Source organism: Morus notabilis, unplaced genomic scaffold (genome assembly GCF_000414095.1).
Source record: "Morus notabilis unplaced genomic scaffold, ASM41409v2 Scaffold2272, whole genome shotgun sequence".
Lineage (NCBI taxonomy): Eukaryota > Viridiplantae > Streptophyta > Magnoliopsida > Rosales > Moraceae > Morus > Morus notabilis.
The window spans coordinates 34,007-50,225 of NW_010367475.1; the positions used below are offsets into that span (position 1 = coordinate 34,007).

Genomic DNA, 16,219 nt, shown 5'->3' on the forward strand with positions numbered 1-16,219 from the left:
ATATAATAATATACGTATATAATTATAATATATTATATTATATGTTATAATATATAATTACATTATAATATAATATTAATTGTATTATAAATATTAATATTATAATATTTATAATTATAATATTTAAGGGTAATGATGGAAAAGAAAATTAAAAGAGCTTAGAATGAGCATTCCTCTCATATGAGGAAGGAATGATGATTCACCCATTTGATGGAAAAGTCATTCCATTTTGAAATGTCATTCATTTTCTTAAAACCAACCAAACATAAGAATAAACCTTAATTTCTTTCCATTCCTTTCTATTCCCCGAACCAAACACACCCTCAATTATGATCACAAGTCATGAAAATCAACTCACTAGCCACCAAAATAGATGTTGGAAGGCTTAAATTCATAATTAAAGTGACTTTAGATGGGAGCAACACTCATTAGGTATGTCATTCATTTTCTTAAAACCAACCAAACATAAGAATAAACCTTAATTTCTTTCCATTCCTTTCTATTCCCCGAACCAAACACACCCTCAATTATGATCACAAGTCATGAAAATCAACTCACTAGCCACCAAAATAGATGTTGGAAGGCTTAAATTCATAATTAAAGTGACTTTAGATGGGAGCAACACTCATTAGGTATTATTGTCTAAACTGTGTGATATAAATCAGACGGTTATAATAAACTGAATAGTTGTTAAAAAAATTAACGCAGTTAATGAGATTAACTTCTTAGCATGTCACATCATCAATTGTTATTAAAATATGTCTTTTTTATAAATGTAACCATTAACTGTATTTATTTAAAATAAGTCCATATATATAAATATATAATACTCTCCATCATTTAATCACCACTCTTAAATAAAGAGTGTCACATAAATATATTCCAAAAATACTCACGCGATATATTCATGTCTCCCTTTAGCAAGCTAGTCATGAGGCTATAAAGCATTTCTTGGCAGATCAAATTTTTTGCATGCAATAGAAGCTTTTTTATTTATAACTTTCTTTTGGTGGTCTGATTTGTTGCTAAACGTATTCTATAGTGTTACGCTTGTATAGTTTTGGCTCATCAGAGCATATTGTTAGATACTGATTGATCATAACTTCTAGCTACCTGCAATTCATGATCATTAAATAAAGATGGAAAAGGAAAACCGTCCAATAACGGACAAAGACTGAGAGAGTGAGGAGATCAGGTTCATCATAAAGGAGGAGCGATAAGTCAAGCATTGACATGAAATCCTGTTATGCATGTATGTCCAATAATTACTGTTCTAGGCTCTCCTGAAATTTAATTGATGAGTTTTCAAGACTACAAATAAAAAAATTTCTACAAAAGCCTTCGCCAGTGGAGAAAGACTAAAAATTAAATGGGAATATATGTTGACAGTGAAAATTCGTCAACTCGAATTAATTATTTTTAAGGAATTATAGAATGCAAAGATAAATAATAAATGCAGAAAATAAAAAAAAGAACAAAAATGTATAGAAGTTTGACGGATGAAATGCCTATATTCTCTTTTAAGGCTCTGACTTTTTCATTATATGCTCAAAAGTATAAGGGAACGTTTGGTATGGAATAATCTTTAAGTGGGAATGAGAATCTTCACATATTACTATGTTTGGTAATCTGAATAACACCTAATATGGTGTTATTCAGATTCCTAGGAATATCAATATGGTGTTTTACCTGTCTGCAACACTACCCCCCCGGTCGGCACCGTCTGCAACACTCTCCCCCCGGTCGCCACCGTCTGCACCCACACCCCACCGTCTGCAACTTCTCTCTATCTGTGATCTATTGACGTGGATTTGAATGGAATCCTCGACGTCCCTAGCATGTCAAGGCTTTTAGCTGCCTCGTCCAGGCGTAACAATATATTTGGGGCATATTTGGTGGACTGTAATAGAGCATTAAATTGTGGATTGAGTACAATAATACATTAATGTTTGATAAGATCGATTATCACATTAATTAATTAATGTGGCTGGTAAATTATTACGATTCATGTAATATTATAAAATACAATTTATTTTCAATGTACCATACTGTATTATTAATAATATAGGATCCATGAATGGTTGTACATAATTTAGACTTCACTGAAGTGTTAGAATCTCTCACCTTCAATCAAATTCAAAATATACATATACATATATATAATCCATGGTCTATGTTAAGGTTGGGCTGATACGGGAGTCGAGGTCACGCTAGTATGGGGTCGGTCCAAAGCATATAATTTTCCAAAAATTAAAGGGTAAAAACATGATTTTATATTTGAAAATTGTACTTTGATCTCTTAATTTTTAGAAAATTTAAATTTGACCCCTTAATTTTTAAGAAAAAATAATTTTGACTCCAATGTTAAGAAAATTATATTTTAACTCCTCATTTCTTAGGAAATTATGATTGATTCATGTTTAAAAAAAAAAAAAAAAAAAAAAAAGAGACTGGCAGTGGGTTTGGCCTAAAACGGGGTAGGTTGAGGCAGGAGTTAGGGTTACCTAAGGTCGGGGATGGAATCAAAGTCACTCTTCAAAGTAATAATACAATGCAATACAATGTAAAAATGTACCTAACATCTTATTAGGTTTTTTTAACTTCTTTAATATATCATGATACTAAAATACCGTATATGTATTATGATATTTTATACATCATAATGCAATGAGCTTATGCAGCCTATGTGTTAGAACATGGACCAAGATTCAATCACACCCTTGCATATATAGCAGATCAAGATTAACTTTAGATACAATCACAAGATCACACACAAACCCGCAGAGACCATATTTTTAATCATATCATGTGATATATCCACGAGTCGCAATGACAACTTTCAGTTAGCTAGCAATTATCTGATCCAAAGAAGAATATATCGTCAATCTCGAACTCTCTAGCTCCAAGTATATATATTACGATATGTTTATTTCTCTTTCAAGAGACGACAGGATGAATCTCTCGGTACAAAGTTTATGTAATAGATCATTCGTCAAATTTGCCTCAAGCCTTGTAATTAACTACTCATATATACACACACACACACACGCATATATATATACATATATATATATATATGCCTATAACTCCCTACTAAAGAAGAACCCGTTTTTGGGGGCGGACGAAACTTTTCGTCCGTTTCTCCTTCCAAAATAAACCACGTTGTCTTCTTTTTTGTTTGTTTTTTTTTTGCGCTTCCTTTTGCGCCAATAGAGAGAGAGCTGTGTGGGAAAGAGAGAAAGAGAGAGGGAGTGGTGGGCCCGCCTGAAAAAAGAGAGAGAGAGCTGCGTGGGAAAGACCGAAAGAGTGAAAGAGAGAGGGAGTGGTGGGTCCAGAGAGAGAGGAAATGAGACCATTTCATCTGTTTATACTTTTGATCCCACGGTCACAAAAAAATTTTGGTTTTATTTATTAATTATTATTTTTTTATATTTATTTTTTAATTTTGGACTTATTTGTAGTACAATTTTGTCTATTTTAACACGGTTTCACGCTAAATTTTTTACATTACTTAAATAAAAATATTATAAATGATATAATAAAAAATAAAATTTAATAAAAATACATTAAAATAAAATAAAATCACACAAAATTAAATAAAAATAAATTAAACAAAATAAAATGAAATTAATTTAAACACAATAAAATAAATTAAAATCTTTTTTTTTTTTTTTTGCTTCAGATTTTTTCTTTCGTCTTTATCTCGTTTATATCCAATTTTTCTTCTTCTTTTTTTAAAAAAAAAATAATAATTTAATAACTGTTGTTTTAAATGCCGGCGATAAATACTAGTATTGTATGTAGGTATGTATTTCCCTAATCAATCCGAGCTGCCACCTCATACCATTGATTTATTAGTCCATCTTGGACACTATACATTATTAACTTCTACAGAATTCCCTCACCTCCAAAAGGCGAATAACTTGATTTCATCTTTAGCATGGACAACTTACTCAAAATAATCTAGTTTCGTTCCTAAAAAAAATAAAATAAAAAAAATATGTTTTCGTCCCACAGTACTCTCTCACCAAGCAGACGCCTTAATTAGCATGATTTGCGATACATAAACGCATGCAAACATGTCGTGTAATGAAATTAAAAAACAAAAAGAAAAGAATTAATTGGCTCCATAATCAATTGATGAAATGAAAGACTCGTTTTGGGACTACTTTTATTTTACTTTTTACGCGGTAAAAAGAGAAAAGTATAAGTTAAGATTATTATTGTTATAAAAAGTAAATATAATTATACAAGGATATGAATGTTTCTTTTTGTTTTAATTTTTCACTATTTCGCCTGCCTTCTTATGTGTCACAAAATTCGTACAATATGTATTATTATTTTTGTTTTTTTGTTTTGAAAAGAGGTACAGCACGTATATACATATATCCCACGGAGATTGGATATAATTTATAAACCATTTATTTTATCAAATTTTAATATGCACACTTCTTTTTTGTTCTATCATAATTTTATGATAGGTTTATATGAGATAATTTTTAATAGTTAGATCCAATTTAGGTACAATTTTAATTATCACATCAAATCAAAATCATATAAGATAAAATAAAAATAAAATATGACAATTTGATAAAGATCTAACAAATAATAGCTATTCCTATACATCAATACCTAGAATTTTCTTTGAATATGAATTTTGGACACTTTTATTTTTATGATGTGCATGAGTGAATATCTTAAAAAACATCAACCTTGTAGGAATGCAGTAGCCCATGCTTAATTTGGCTAATTATATTTACTGATCATCTGATGCTATATTTTGTATGGAACTGATTTTGTTCTTCTATTTATTTCTTATGACCATATACTTTTAGATTTGAGATTGGAATAAAATATTTGCATCAACGTTTCCAAAAGCAGATTTTATTTTATTCTTCACTTTTTTCCGAGTAAAAGGAGTAGCTTGTTGATTAGCTCCACATGTATAGATTTTCTGCAACCAAGCTTTCACTTAGGAAAAGCTAACGAAAGAGATCAGTTAAAGTACGTAGGACCTAGAAAAATAGTGAAAATGATAGGGCCCATTTGGTAACTTATCAAAATAGTTTTATTGCAGTATAAAAATAAAAATGAGATTGTTTTGAAATCATTTTGAGAATAATTATAAAATTACATTTATTTAATTTATTAAGAGATTGTTTTAAGTATAATAAAAAAATAAAATCGTGTTTAGTTATATTATGAAATTTTGTTTTGAGTGGATGTAATTAAAAATCTTAAATTAATATATAAATTAATTAATAATAAATGATCACTTAGAAAATAAAAATTAATATATTGTTAATATAATAATAATTGATATAATACTATTAATTAGTACATTAGTAATTAAATTACATATAATAAATTAATATGCTAAACAATTAAAAAATAATAATTAATAAACAGTATATAAGAAATTATTATGCCATAGTAATGTACTCATAATTATTAGTCTATAAGTAATTAATTAGTGTATTAATGAAAAACAATTATTATATTAATGATTTATTAGTATTCTATTTACTAATTAAATAATTAACTTTAGTTACATAATTAAATAATTATTAATTCATAATATTTATTTAATAACCTATTATTTGATATATTACATGATCAATTTTGATAATTATTGTTTAAACAATAATTAATTACTAATTATAATTTAATATTAAATGTTGATTGAGTAATTACTGTTTATTTACTATTTATCAACTATTTACTAATAAGTAAATTGTAATTAATATATTATATGGTTGACATATTATTTACTAATTATACATTTAATAACATTATTAATTATTCCATTATCACTATATTTTATAATCAATTTTTGGCAATTAATCTTCAACTAAATAATTAATTACTATTTATTATATATTATTTATTTTAATTAATGAATAAAAAATTAACATTTAATTAATAATTTAGTAATTACTATGTATTTATTAATTATTAATTAATACATTATATAATTGAAAATTATTAATTATTAATTTTCACTGCATGCGTTATGTGCTTCTCGTGCGTTGCTGTATATTTGAAGACTGATAATTAATGCGCCGAATTGCCAATTGATCTTTTAATCTTTAGTAGCCAACATATATTCTGTATAGTACCTTTTTTTTAATGAAATATTCTTATATATAGTACTTATTTTGTAGGTTTGCACCAAACGAACTACTTTATTGGTGTTTATTAATTTAATGTCCTAGGAATTTTGGACGCATCACCAGACACACACACACTCTCTCTCTCTCTCTCTCAACTTTTAATTTTATGTTGTTTGTTATTACTCTCCCTCTCTCTCTCTCTCAACTTTTAATTTATGTTTTTTGTTGTTATTGAAATATTTGCCCGTGAATGTACTTCGCGATATGATGAGACTCGCCCAACCTTTATAATGTTGCTAAACTATATATGGAAGCTTTTATATATGTATATAAAATTATACAAAACAATTAATGAAGATCAAGTCATATGTATAAGTAGTTTACCATTTAGCATATAGAGACTTGTTATAGTTGATAATGATAATAGATCTTGACAATTGTGGTCGAAAATGGCAAATATTTGCGTGTTCATAACTAAGAACATATATACGTTGCAAGAATTAATTAGGTTGGCAAGAATAATGCGCTGCAAACGCAAGTACTCAATTGAAAACTTCTCACCAAAAAAGGAAAAAGATAAGTACTTAATTATACACAGACATGACATGCGGACACACACTGACTTATACATTGCACGAATGTTGCAGGAGATTCCTCGGTCCCTCTAGAACGACCGTCCATCTAATATAACACAATCATGCAATATCGACTTGGAAAAAAAGTAACATAGTCTTTAGATGATTAAATTCTTTAGTGTTATTTCTCTTAATTATTAATGTTACGTTTTCATAATTACGTGTTACGTCGGAGAGACCTCATACTAAAAGAAACAGAAGAAAAGCCTACTTTTATATAGTGTGTGTATATATATATATATTGTCTATATTCTTATGTGTAGTGTGGAAGCCGAAAATAGTTGTATCACAAAATTAATACATTAAGGAATGTGTGTTTACCAGCTTATAATATTTGTTAGGAACTGAAAAGGCACATACTTTATGCTGAGACCCAATCAAATAACGAGAAAATAAGTTTATTTATGATAATTACGGGACCGGTGGTGCTATAACATACTAATAAAAAGTAGATTTTAAATCACGGGGTTTAAAAATAGGTCTATTTTTTTTTATTAATTATGGTGCTTAGCATTATCAATATCTGCAAGCATTTTTCATTTAATTCTAATATATTTATATTCTCATATTGTTAACTTTAGATGAGATGAAAAATAAATAGTGGATTAAAAAAGAAAAATGGGTACATCACATCGGGATTTTACATTAATAAAGGATGATGCTCATTGGTAAATTTCAAAATCAATCATTAACTAGGACAGATATATCCACTGTTTGAGAACATGCCGTCTTCATGATGAGGCTGGAAAATTAATGTAATTGGTTCAAACTGTGGTAGAAACCAAAACAGGAGGACCTTGAGAAGAAATTTCGTGATTAATTGGTTCAAACTATGACGAATTATTGTTTGCAGTGACGAAATTAGGAGTGTTTGTTAATGGAGTTTATAACTAAAAATAATAATATTGTAAGATTATAATATTAAATCAGTTTGTTCGACCTAGCTAATATATAGTAAAAGTCATCGAGTTAAACAAATAAGTAGCTCCATTTAATTCTTTGATTAAAATAGTTAATCTGATAGATCCTAGAAGGCCTCTAAAAAAACGATTTAGAACAATTATATCCTAATTACCTGAAAAGAGTAATTATAAGTAGTGGAGCGCTTATAAAGATCACACACAGGGACAAGATCAAGGATTCGGTAAAAGGACATGGGTTTTATATATTTGTTGAGATGTAATACTAATATTGTGTATATATATATATATAGATGGTAATTCCATATTGTTGAATACTGACAATTGACAAAACTCCCAGAAAAACAAAGCCTACTCCATCAGTCCAGCTAACACATGATCATCACTACTGATAAATCCAAACACAATATCCGAATATATATGAAAAATACTGAACAAGCGTCACAGTTAACATTGGTGATAAGATTTGCCAAAAACTAAAAAAATATATAAACAAATAAATGAAGAGAGAGAGAGAGAGAGAGAGAGATAATATCGTACGTCTTCAATCTTAATTGATGCGACATAAATAATTGCTGTGTTAAATTCTGCTAGTTATTGGATAATTATTGAATTACTCGACAAATTAAACTTCTTCCTTGGTTGCGTCAATTATCTTAACTGATGCTTAAACAAGACTCTTGGCAATATATATACACCATGATATTTTGAACCATGCCATTCGAATTAGATGCCTAATTTATATTAGCGAAAGCAATAAATCATAGAAAAGAACAAATAAAAACCGAACACACAAAATTTATAAAAGTTCACCTCAATGTGAGACTATTCTCCTCTATCTCTGCATCTCATAACTCTTAATATTTTCTATAACTTTTATCTATCAATTTCTCTGCTTAAAGTAATAATTATTAGGATATAATTAAGGCACCACAACTTAACATACTATATACATATGTGCATTGTTCAAAGACATCATAATTCTCTTTGATTAATTTAATAGATACGGCCATTTGCATATGTCGCGCGAGGAAAACGAAAGAATTAAAGAAAGACGACAAATACATATATTCTCAAACTTAGCCAGCGGTTTCCATTTTAAGAAATAATAAAAGCCCCTCATTGCCAAATTGATATTTTTTAAGCCCCCTAACCTAACGTAACTAAACCAAACATGGCTGTAAGCTAGAGAGAGAGAGAGAGAGAGAGAGAGAGAGAGAGAATTGGTGTTCCCGTGAGGAAGATTTGGAGGCATACGAAAAGAACACAAACTGAACATGGTTTGACGCTTCCTTCGCTAGTTTCGATGGTGTTCTCAATCACATTCACGAGCAGATTCCTTACTCTCACGTAACCCCACAGCCTAACCTCCCCACTCCCATATATATATATATATATATATATATATATGCAAGTGTCTTGATATGTTTCATTTATATTATTATTAATTCCACTACTGTATCAAATGTGTCTCTACGCATAATATATCTGTGTGTGTGTGTTCTTCACATGCTTATACAGGATACTCAATAAGCTAGCGAACGACATTAAGAAATCTCATTGTTGGAATATTGATAACCCTGTATAACTGTAACAATCAATATATATATATATATATATATATATATAGTTAGTTATGTGCGCTTTTGTATTTACATGGAAAAATGGTTTCTCTTCATTAATGACGTAAAGGTCGATATATAAATATGTGTGTGTGATGTATATAGTATACACGCATGTATAACACGTATTAACATGCGCATGAATCATGATTCAAAAGGAGACAACGTAATTGTACGTACTGTGTCTATATATATCGTCTCATCATCAGATAATAAACATTATAACTATCATAACATTTTAAAAGAGCTCCTAGAGAGAGAGAGAGAGAGAGGACATGGTTTCTGGTAAGCACAAGAAAGCTCCCAGCTTGTACAAGATACTGCAACTCCTCCGTTCCATCATGACCAATTCTCATGCGGTGCGATATATATATATATATATATATATATATATATATATATATTTCTGTAATAATTATTTTCAATTAACTTCTCTTCTTTTAACATGTACTATTCTTCTCTTTGACTGCAGTTTTATGATACATCCTTGACACATAATATATTCTAATTAAGCTAATTCGCTGAAACACCACACTCCACACACGTGTCTGAAGATAATAAACATTTGACCCCTTGCTGTAGGATCTGAGTCCGTTGTCAACATCATCCTAACCGAACTTTATTTTTCAGGATATGCTTTTTCGGAACTTAGTTGAATGTAATCAAAGTCATACACTTCTTATTTTTTTAACAGAATAAATAAATAAAATTACAGTTCTTTTTTTCTTGATCATTTAATTTTAACTTCTTTTTTTTATTAATTAACTGTTTTAATTACTGATTTTTTTCTTTTGTGTTAGATTCATGACTTCCATTGCCCTTTTCAGTTCTTCAAGCTAATCTCAATAAGCATTACACACACACACACACACACACACATACATACATACATACATATATATATATATATATATATATATATATATTACTAGCTCACTTTGTTTCCTCAAAAAATTAGGTGAGATGGGTTGGATTATAAAAATATTTATATCATAACTTTTTTTTATAAAATTATTTAGGAAAATGGTTGATAGGTAACCAATCAAATTCAGACAATTAGCGATCAATTAACTACCAAGATAATCAGTGAGTAACCGGTAAATCATTGATTGATATTAGTTAAACTTTTTTTTTTTTTTTGAAAATGATATTAGTTAAACTTTTATTATCAGTCAATTAACCATTTTGATGTTATAAAATAGTCTTCTTAATTTAATAAAATTTGAGTCATTTATTGATGCAATACTTCAAAACTGGCCATTTTCCACATACATATTTCTTGTTCCTAATCACCTCATCAGGTTAATAATTCTATTTCACTTACATCATGAGCTGCTTATTAGTTTGAAGTTATATTTGGTAAGAATGCGTGGGTATTTAGCTTGTCGTAAAGAAATTAATAACCAAAGAAAATTTTAAAGACAAGAACTGCTTCTTTAAGAGAGAGAGAGAGAGAGAGAAGAATTGAAACAAGAGATCTTTATAAAGTGATCAATCGATCGGCTACAGTCTCTGAGTTTACATGTGTCCTATGTCTGCATGCAGCGCAGTAGAAGCCCAAATATATTGGATAATCAATCAAAGTACGTGCAAGAGTTTATGGAATTAAAAGTGGAGAAAATAAATCAAGACAAATTAACGGCATCCCAAAACTCCGGAAGTTCTTGTTCCAACTCAATATCCCCTATGGTAATCAAAGTTAACTTTGTAATTAATAAACTAATAAATAGTACCCTATAGGCTATACATTGTGATTTATACGCGCAATAATTAGTTTAGAAATTTCGTATATATCTGGAAATTTCTGGTCGTTTATTGATAATCACATTAATTAAAGTAGCAGGTTAAAGTTGAAGCTCAAGAAACAGGTTTTGTCATTGAGGTATTCACTGAAAGAAGCTGCTCCGGATTGCTTGTTTTCATATTGGAAACCTTTGAAGAGCTTGGCCTTGATGTGCTCCACGCTAGGGTTTCTTCTTCCCATAATTTTCATTTAGAAGCTGTCGCAATTACCGTAAGTTAATAACTGAACTTACACAAACGTCGCGTGTGTGTGTGTTTGGGAGTTTGTTTTCCTTTTTTTTATTTTATTTTATGAATATACATGCGGACTATATTTACACACATATTATATATGTATGTGTCTATATTTGTAATCATGCTTGCGTGGTGATTATTTTTCTTGAGTTTTGACATTATTGAATCAATATGAGAAGTTTGTGTGCTTGGTTTGTTGAATCAATTTGCAGAATGATAACAAGCAAAGTAACGAGAAAGATGCTCAGAGAGTTGAACAATCAATGTTCCAAGCCTTTCAACGCTGGAGTGAAGTTAACCAAAACTAGACTAATTATTAGCGCTCGCAACCTAAACCTACATATCTTTTTTGATCTGAACCAAACCTAAAAATCTTGATCATGTTTCTTCTTCTTCTATAATCTTTTTCCCTTCATCTTGATCATCATTTTCCCCTCCTTTTAATCTTTAATCTTTTTCATGAATGTATATCTATATCATGTTCATTTTTCTCTGTTTTGGATACGATAGTTTTAATTATACTTCGTTGCCTTATTAGAATAAAATCATTTCAGTTTGTTTGATTGATGAAGTTCGAGTCTATCATATATATATATATATATATTATAGTTTATGAATGTGCTTTTCCAAGCAAAATAAATAAATAAAGTTTATGAATGATTGAATACGCTTCTTGTACTACTTGTACGAATAATGATTTTTAACAGCTTTCAGAGAAATTAAACAGTACACATACTCACAGTCACAGGGCAGCAGTGCGTAGCATTGCACGTTGTGCCAACATGCAAATCAGCCAACACTATTTTGTGTGCAATGAGAAACCATGCTATATAATCCTTTGTAACTTTTCCATCTTATTATCACAAGTTGGTTAGACAAACAAACACCCCTTTTGAAGTGGAATAGTAAATATTTTTAAAAAAAAATTAGAGAAAATTACAGATTCTACCCTTAAGTACCTAACTTATTAAGAGTACACATTTTAAAAAACTCTATCATTGACTAGTTTTAGTGTAAAATGTAGAAAGATATGAGCTAATGTTAGGAGATAGAAATAAAAATGGGTTCTATTTCAAATGGTATTTTTAAAAATTGCCCTTTAAATTATACCCCATTTTCCCATTTTCTTCTTTCTATTAGTTTTCCTTAACACGGTTTAATACATATACAACATCAACTTGGGGTTCGTTTAGAAAGTATACTCAAACCATGATTATTGATTATAACGTTTGAATTTTAAATTTTTTGTGAAAAGAAAACACTATAGCAGAATCAATGATTTAAGTTTGAGTATACGACATAAACGGGACTTTAGTATTTTTCCCCTAGAAAGGAAACTTAAAAAATAGTTTGAAGCCAAAATATTTTGTGGAGAGATTTTGTTGCAGAAATATTTATTAGTAATTCGCTTTTTCTAAATGTCAAATTTATCATATTCAAAAAGGCATGCGCATGTGGTGGATTATTATTATTTTTTAATATCACACCAGAAGATTTTCCATATTTGTATCACGATTATAAAACTATATGTATGTTGTCATGTAGCATCCAGCAAGAAGTGAATTATTGTTCACTATTCACAGCAATGTGTCAAATCTTATGATCTAATTACTGTGGGAAGTTAACACTAATAGTCTAATATTTGTACAGACTGATATACACATACGTTAAGAAAGCTTACATATTGAATATACTCCACAACCCACTTCAGGATCCCTACTTGATTAATGTAAGGCTCAACATTAGAATACTTGATTAATTAATGTAATGCTCAACATTAGATATATGGTGGTACGAGTCATAAGTGGATCCATCCTCTAAGTATAATTAGATCACCAGATCATTTTCATTTTATTAGTGGGCCGTGAAATTTCCAAAATGATGAAGAGAATAGAGCTAGTTATTTTCGTTTTATTGATGGGTTGTGAGATTTATAAAAATGATAAACGGAATGGGGATGAATAACATTATTTTAAAAAAATAAAAATAAAAAACATAAAAAAGAAAGGAAGATGTTGGCTAAAGGGGTTGGATCAAGATCAACCAGCGTCTTTGTTCTTTTGCTACTTTTGCCTACTCATAAGAGAAATTAAACCAACTCTTTGTTCTACCGCCGAAGTAAGCATCTAGTTTATCACTGATCTATTTTCAGAAGCAGCAAAAATTTTGGCCATGGATGCATCAGGTTAAAGAAGCCCTAAAGGGCAAAGATAACCTTGATCAACAAACGGAAATTCGTTATTCAATAGATGACATTGAAATCCCAACGTCATAAGGAATATTTTTGATACGTGACACGTAGTTGCCGGAAAAAAAAAAAAAAAAAAAAAAAAAAAAAAATTTTTTTTAACTGGCACCGAATTGCCCGAAAAAAAAAAAAAAAAAAAAAAAAAAAAAAAAGTTCTTCGTAGGACCCTTTTGAGTATACACATCGTTCAAGTACTTCAGCCAATGCCCAAAATAAATAGAAAAGGCAAAGTTCAATTATTGAAAAAAGAAATACTGATAAGGATTCCGTGGTAGAGTATGAACTATGAAGACAAAACTCTACTAGTAAGAAACTGTTTTGAATCGTAAAATCACATAAAAAGTAAAAAGTAATATAATATAAGGATATATATATATGTAGAATATAATTTGTATTCACAAATGAAAGGCTAAAAATCTAAATTAAAAACTTTTCATAAACTCTTTTTAAATTGGTAGGGGGAAATTATTGCAAATTGCTCTGAGCAGACATTTGCTGCCAATATATGTCGGGAACAAGAAAATAAAATGGCAGTTTTAAGCATGTGAGTTGTGACAATAATGAAGAAAAAGCATACAAGATAAATGCGCTCCTGCTACTAGCAAGCCGAATCAGATGCTGACAAGTGACACCTGCTGATTTTATTTTATTTTTTTCATCTTGGATCTGGGTTATACTCTCTAACAACAAATGCCTCAGTTTCTTACCTTTTTCTTCAATCATTGATCAACATGCAAGCTCTGTCGATTCTCTTTGTCATAGTTTCGATGCGCCGGAGGCCTATACTGAAGCAATCGCCAAGTTTCTCAGATTGCACCAATGATGGGAATAGACTTTGACTATATTGCAGCAAATTCCTGGTAACATCAATGTGGAATAGTGGCATTAACTAAAACTAACAAGAACTATTTTGTATAAAGTGCATTTAAGGCTACTAATACAGAAAGAGTCCCAGTCAATAGCTAATAAGCAATTTTTAATGTTTCAGCCAAAAAAGAAAGGAAGCAATTTTTCATGATGGAAGGTATTAGAAATATTATAATACTGCAAGTGAAAGAACACTATTTCAAAAAATGACAGAAAACTCTTAGAGAGAATTCTATGGAATGCTTGGACAGAACTAGGCAACAAGTAAGGTTAGGCAACCGGATTTTCAGGAGATTAGCGCCAAAATAAGATCACCGTCGATTTACCCTGGCTCGTTCGTTTGTCACTGATGTAACATTTGTTCTGCTTTCATAATTTTCCTTCCACGTGTTCCAAGCAATCCTGACTTCATCTAACTGAGCATCCGGAATTCGTGTGTTATGATCCAAGTTCTCAACCCATTCCCTCCAAGGAGACGCTGATGGGTCCAAGAATTTGGTAACCTGAGGAATTACTATGGATGTGTAGAACTCATCAACTGCCTCGAGAATCTCTTCTGATTCAACCATTGTCAACATCTCGGGCCTAGTTAGGTTTCCAGGTCTTGTTCTTATTGAAAAGTTGTTTCCCCTTAAGATAAGAACTTCTGATGGAGCAAGTGGCAGGACAATTCGTGAGAACTTAGACATTGACAATGTTAAAATATCTCTCGGAAGTAAATTCCGCTTTACTGCCACAGCGGTTCCAACCATTTTGCGAATCTGAAAAGCGCATAAAAGATAAATGATGTCAAATTTTGTAAATTTAATATCTCTGTAGTTTAAATTATTTTATGGATAATATTTAAAATATGATAGATCAATGAGATTCTTAATATGGTAAAAATAAGAGCTAATTTTGCCTTCAAAAAAAAAAAAAAAAAAAAAAAAAAGAGCTAATTTTTAAGGAAAAAGAATCACCTGATGTAGCATGAAAGACTCCCCCCATATGGAGATCTCAACATAATTATATCCAAGAGACTTCTCTAGCTTTGCACAAGAACAACGAAAAATCTTTCTAAAATGCGAAGCACCTATTCTATCGGTCTCATCAGGTTCATATAGCCATCTTGCAAGAACAGGTAAACTGGAATTTTGGACATCTCCATGCTTCTCGTGACCATCAACTACATTCTTATGAGAAATATTGGACGCTGAAAAATTTTGGTCCAGTCCCTCATAATTTGAGGTACTTAGACCATTCAATTCAAAATTTTCTTCACCATCACTTGCCCCGGACTCAAACTCTGATTCCTCTTCAGATGATCTCTGTCTTCTCAATGCACAGCCATTCTTGTATGATTTCTTTGCAGGAAACTGCTTCCTATACTTCGATCTCATTGTATAATTATGAAAAGGATGATCTCCCTGCAGAAGACATTTAAAGAAACAAACTTAATAATTTCAGAAATTTTCTCACAGGAAAGTGGTTTCAGAACAAACAAAAACAAGAAATAAAAAAAAAAAAAAAGACAGCTAAAGAAAATGCAGGACCTCAAAAGTGTTCAATATCTCATTGAAATCCGAGATATGAAAATCAATTTTATCTGTGGTAAAATTACTTTTGATCCCAACAACATCTGCGGGGAGGAGATACGAATACTTCCGCAGATTACACTCTCTTCTGGGGTCAAAACTCCTGAAAAATAGTACAATAAATAAATAACCATAAAATTGTGGAAGAGAATCATGCAAGTAATTTTTTATAGTTCAATTAGCCATACCAAACGCATAATGAA

At 30.1% G+C, this 16,219-nt stretch overlaps 1 protein-coding gene across 1 annotated transcript; it reads right to left on the reverse strand.

The window, feature by feature from the left end:
• Positions 1-14,038: 14,038 nt before the first annotated feature.
• Positions 14,039-16,119, reverse strand: LOC21385136 (putative tRNA pseudouridine synthase; the record flags this gene model as incomplete). The annotated part of the gene is made up of 4 exons (XM_010112552.2): positions 14,039-14,432; positions 14,769-15,203; positions 15,402-15,848; positions 15,975-16,119. Coding segments are annotated over 4 exons (1,045 nt in total), but the record flags the coding sequence as incomplete, so codon positions are not given.
• Between the last annotated feature and the right edge of the window lie 100 nt (positions 16,120-16,219).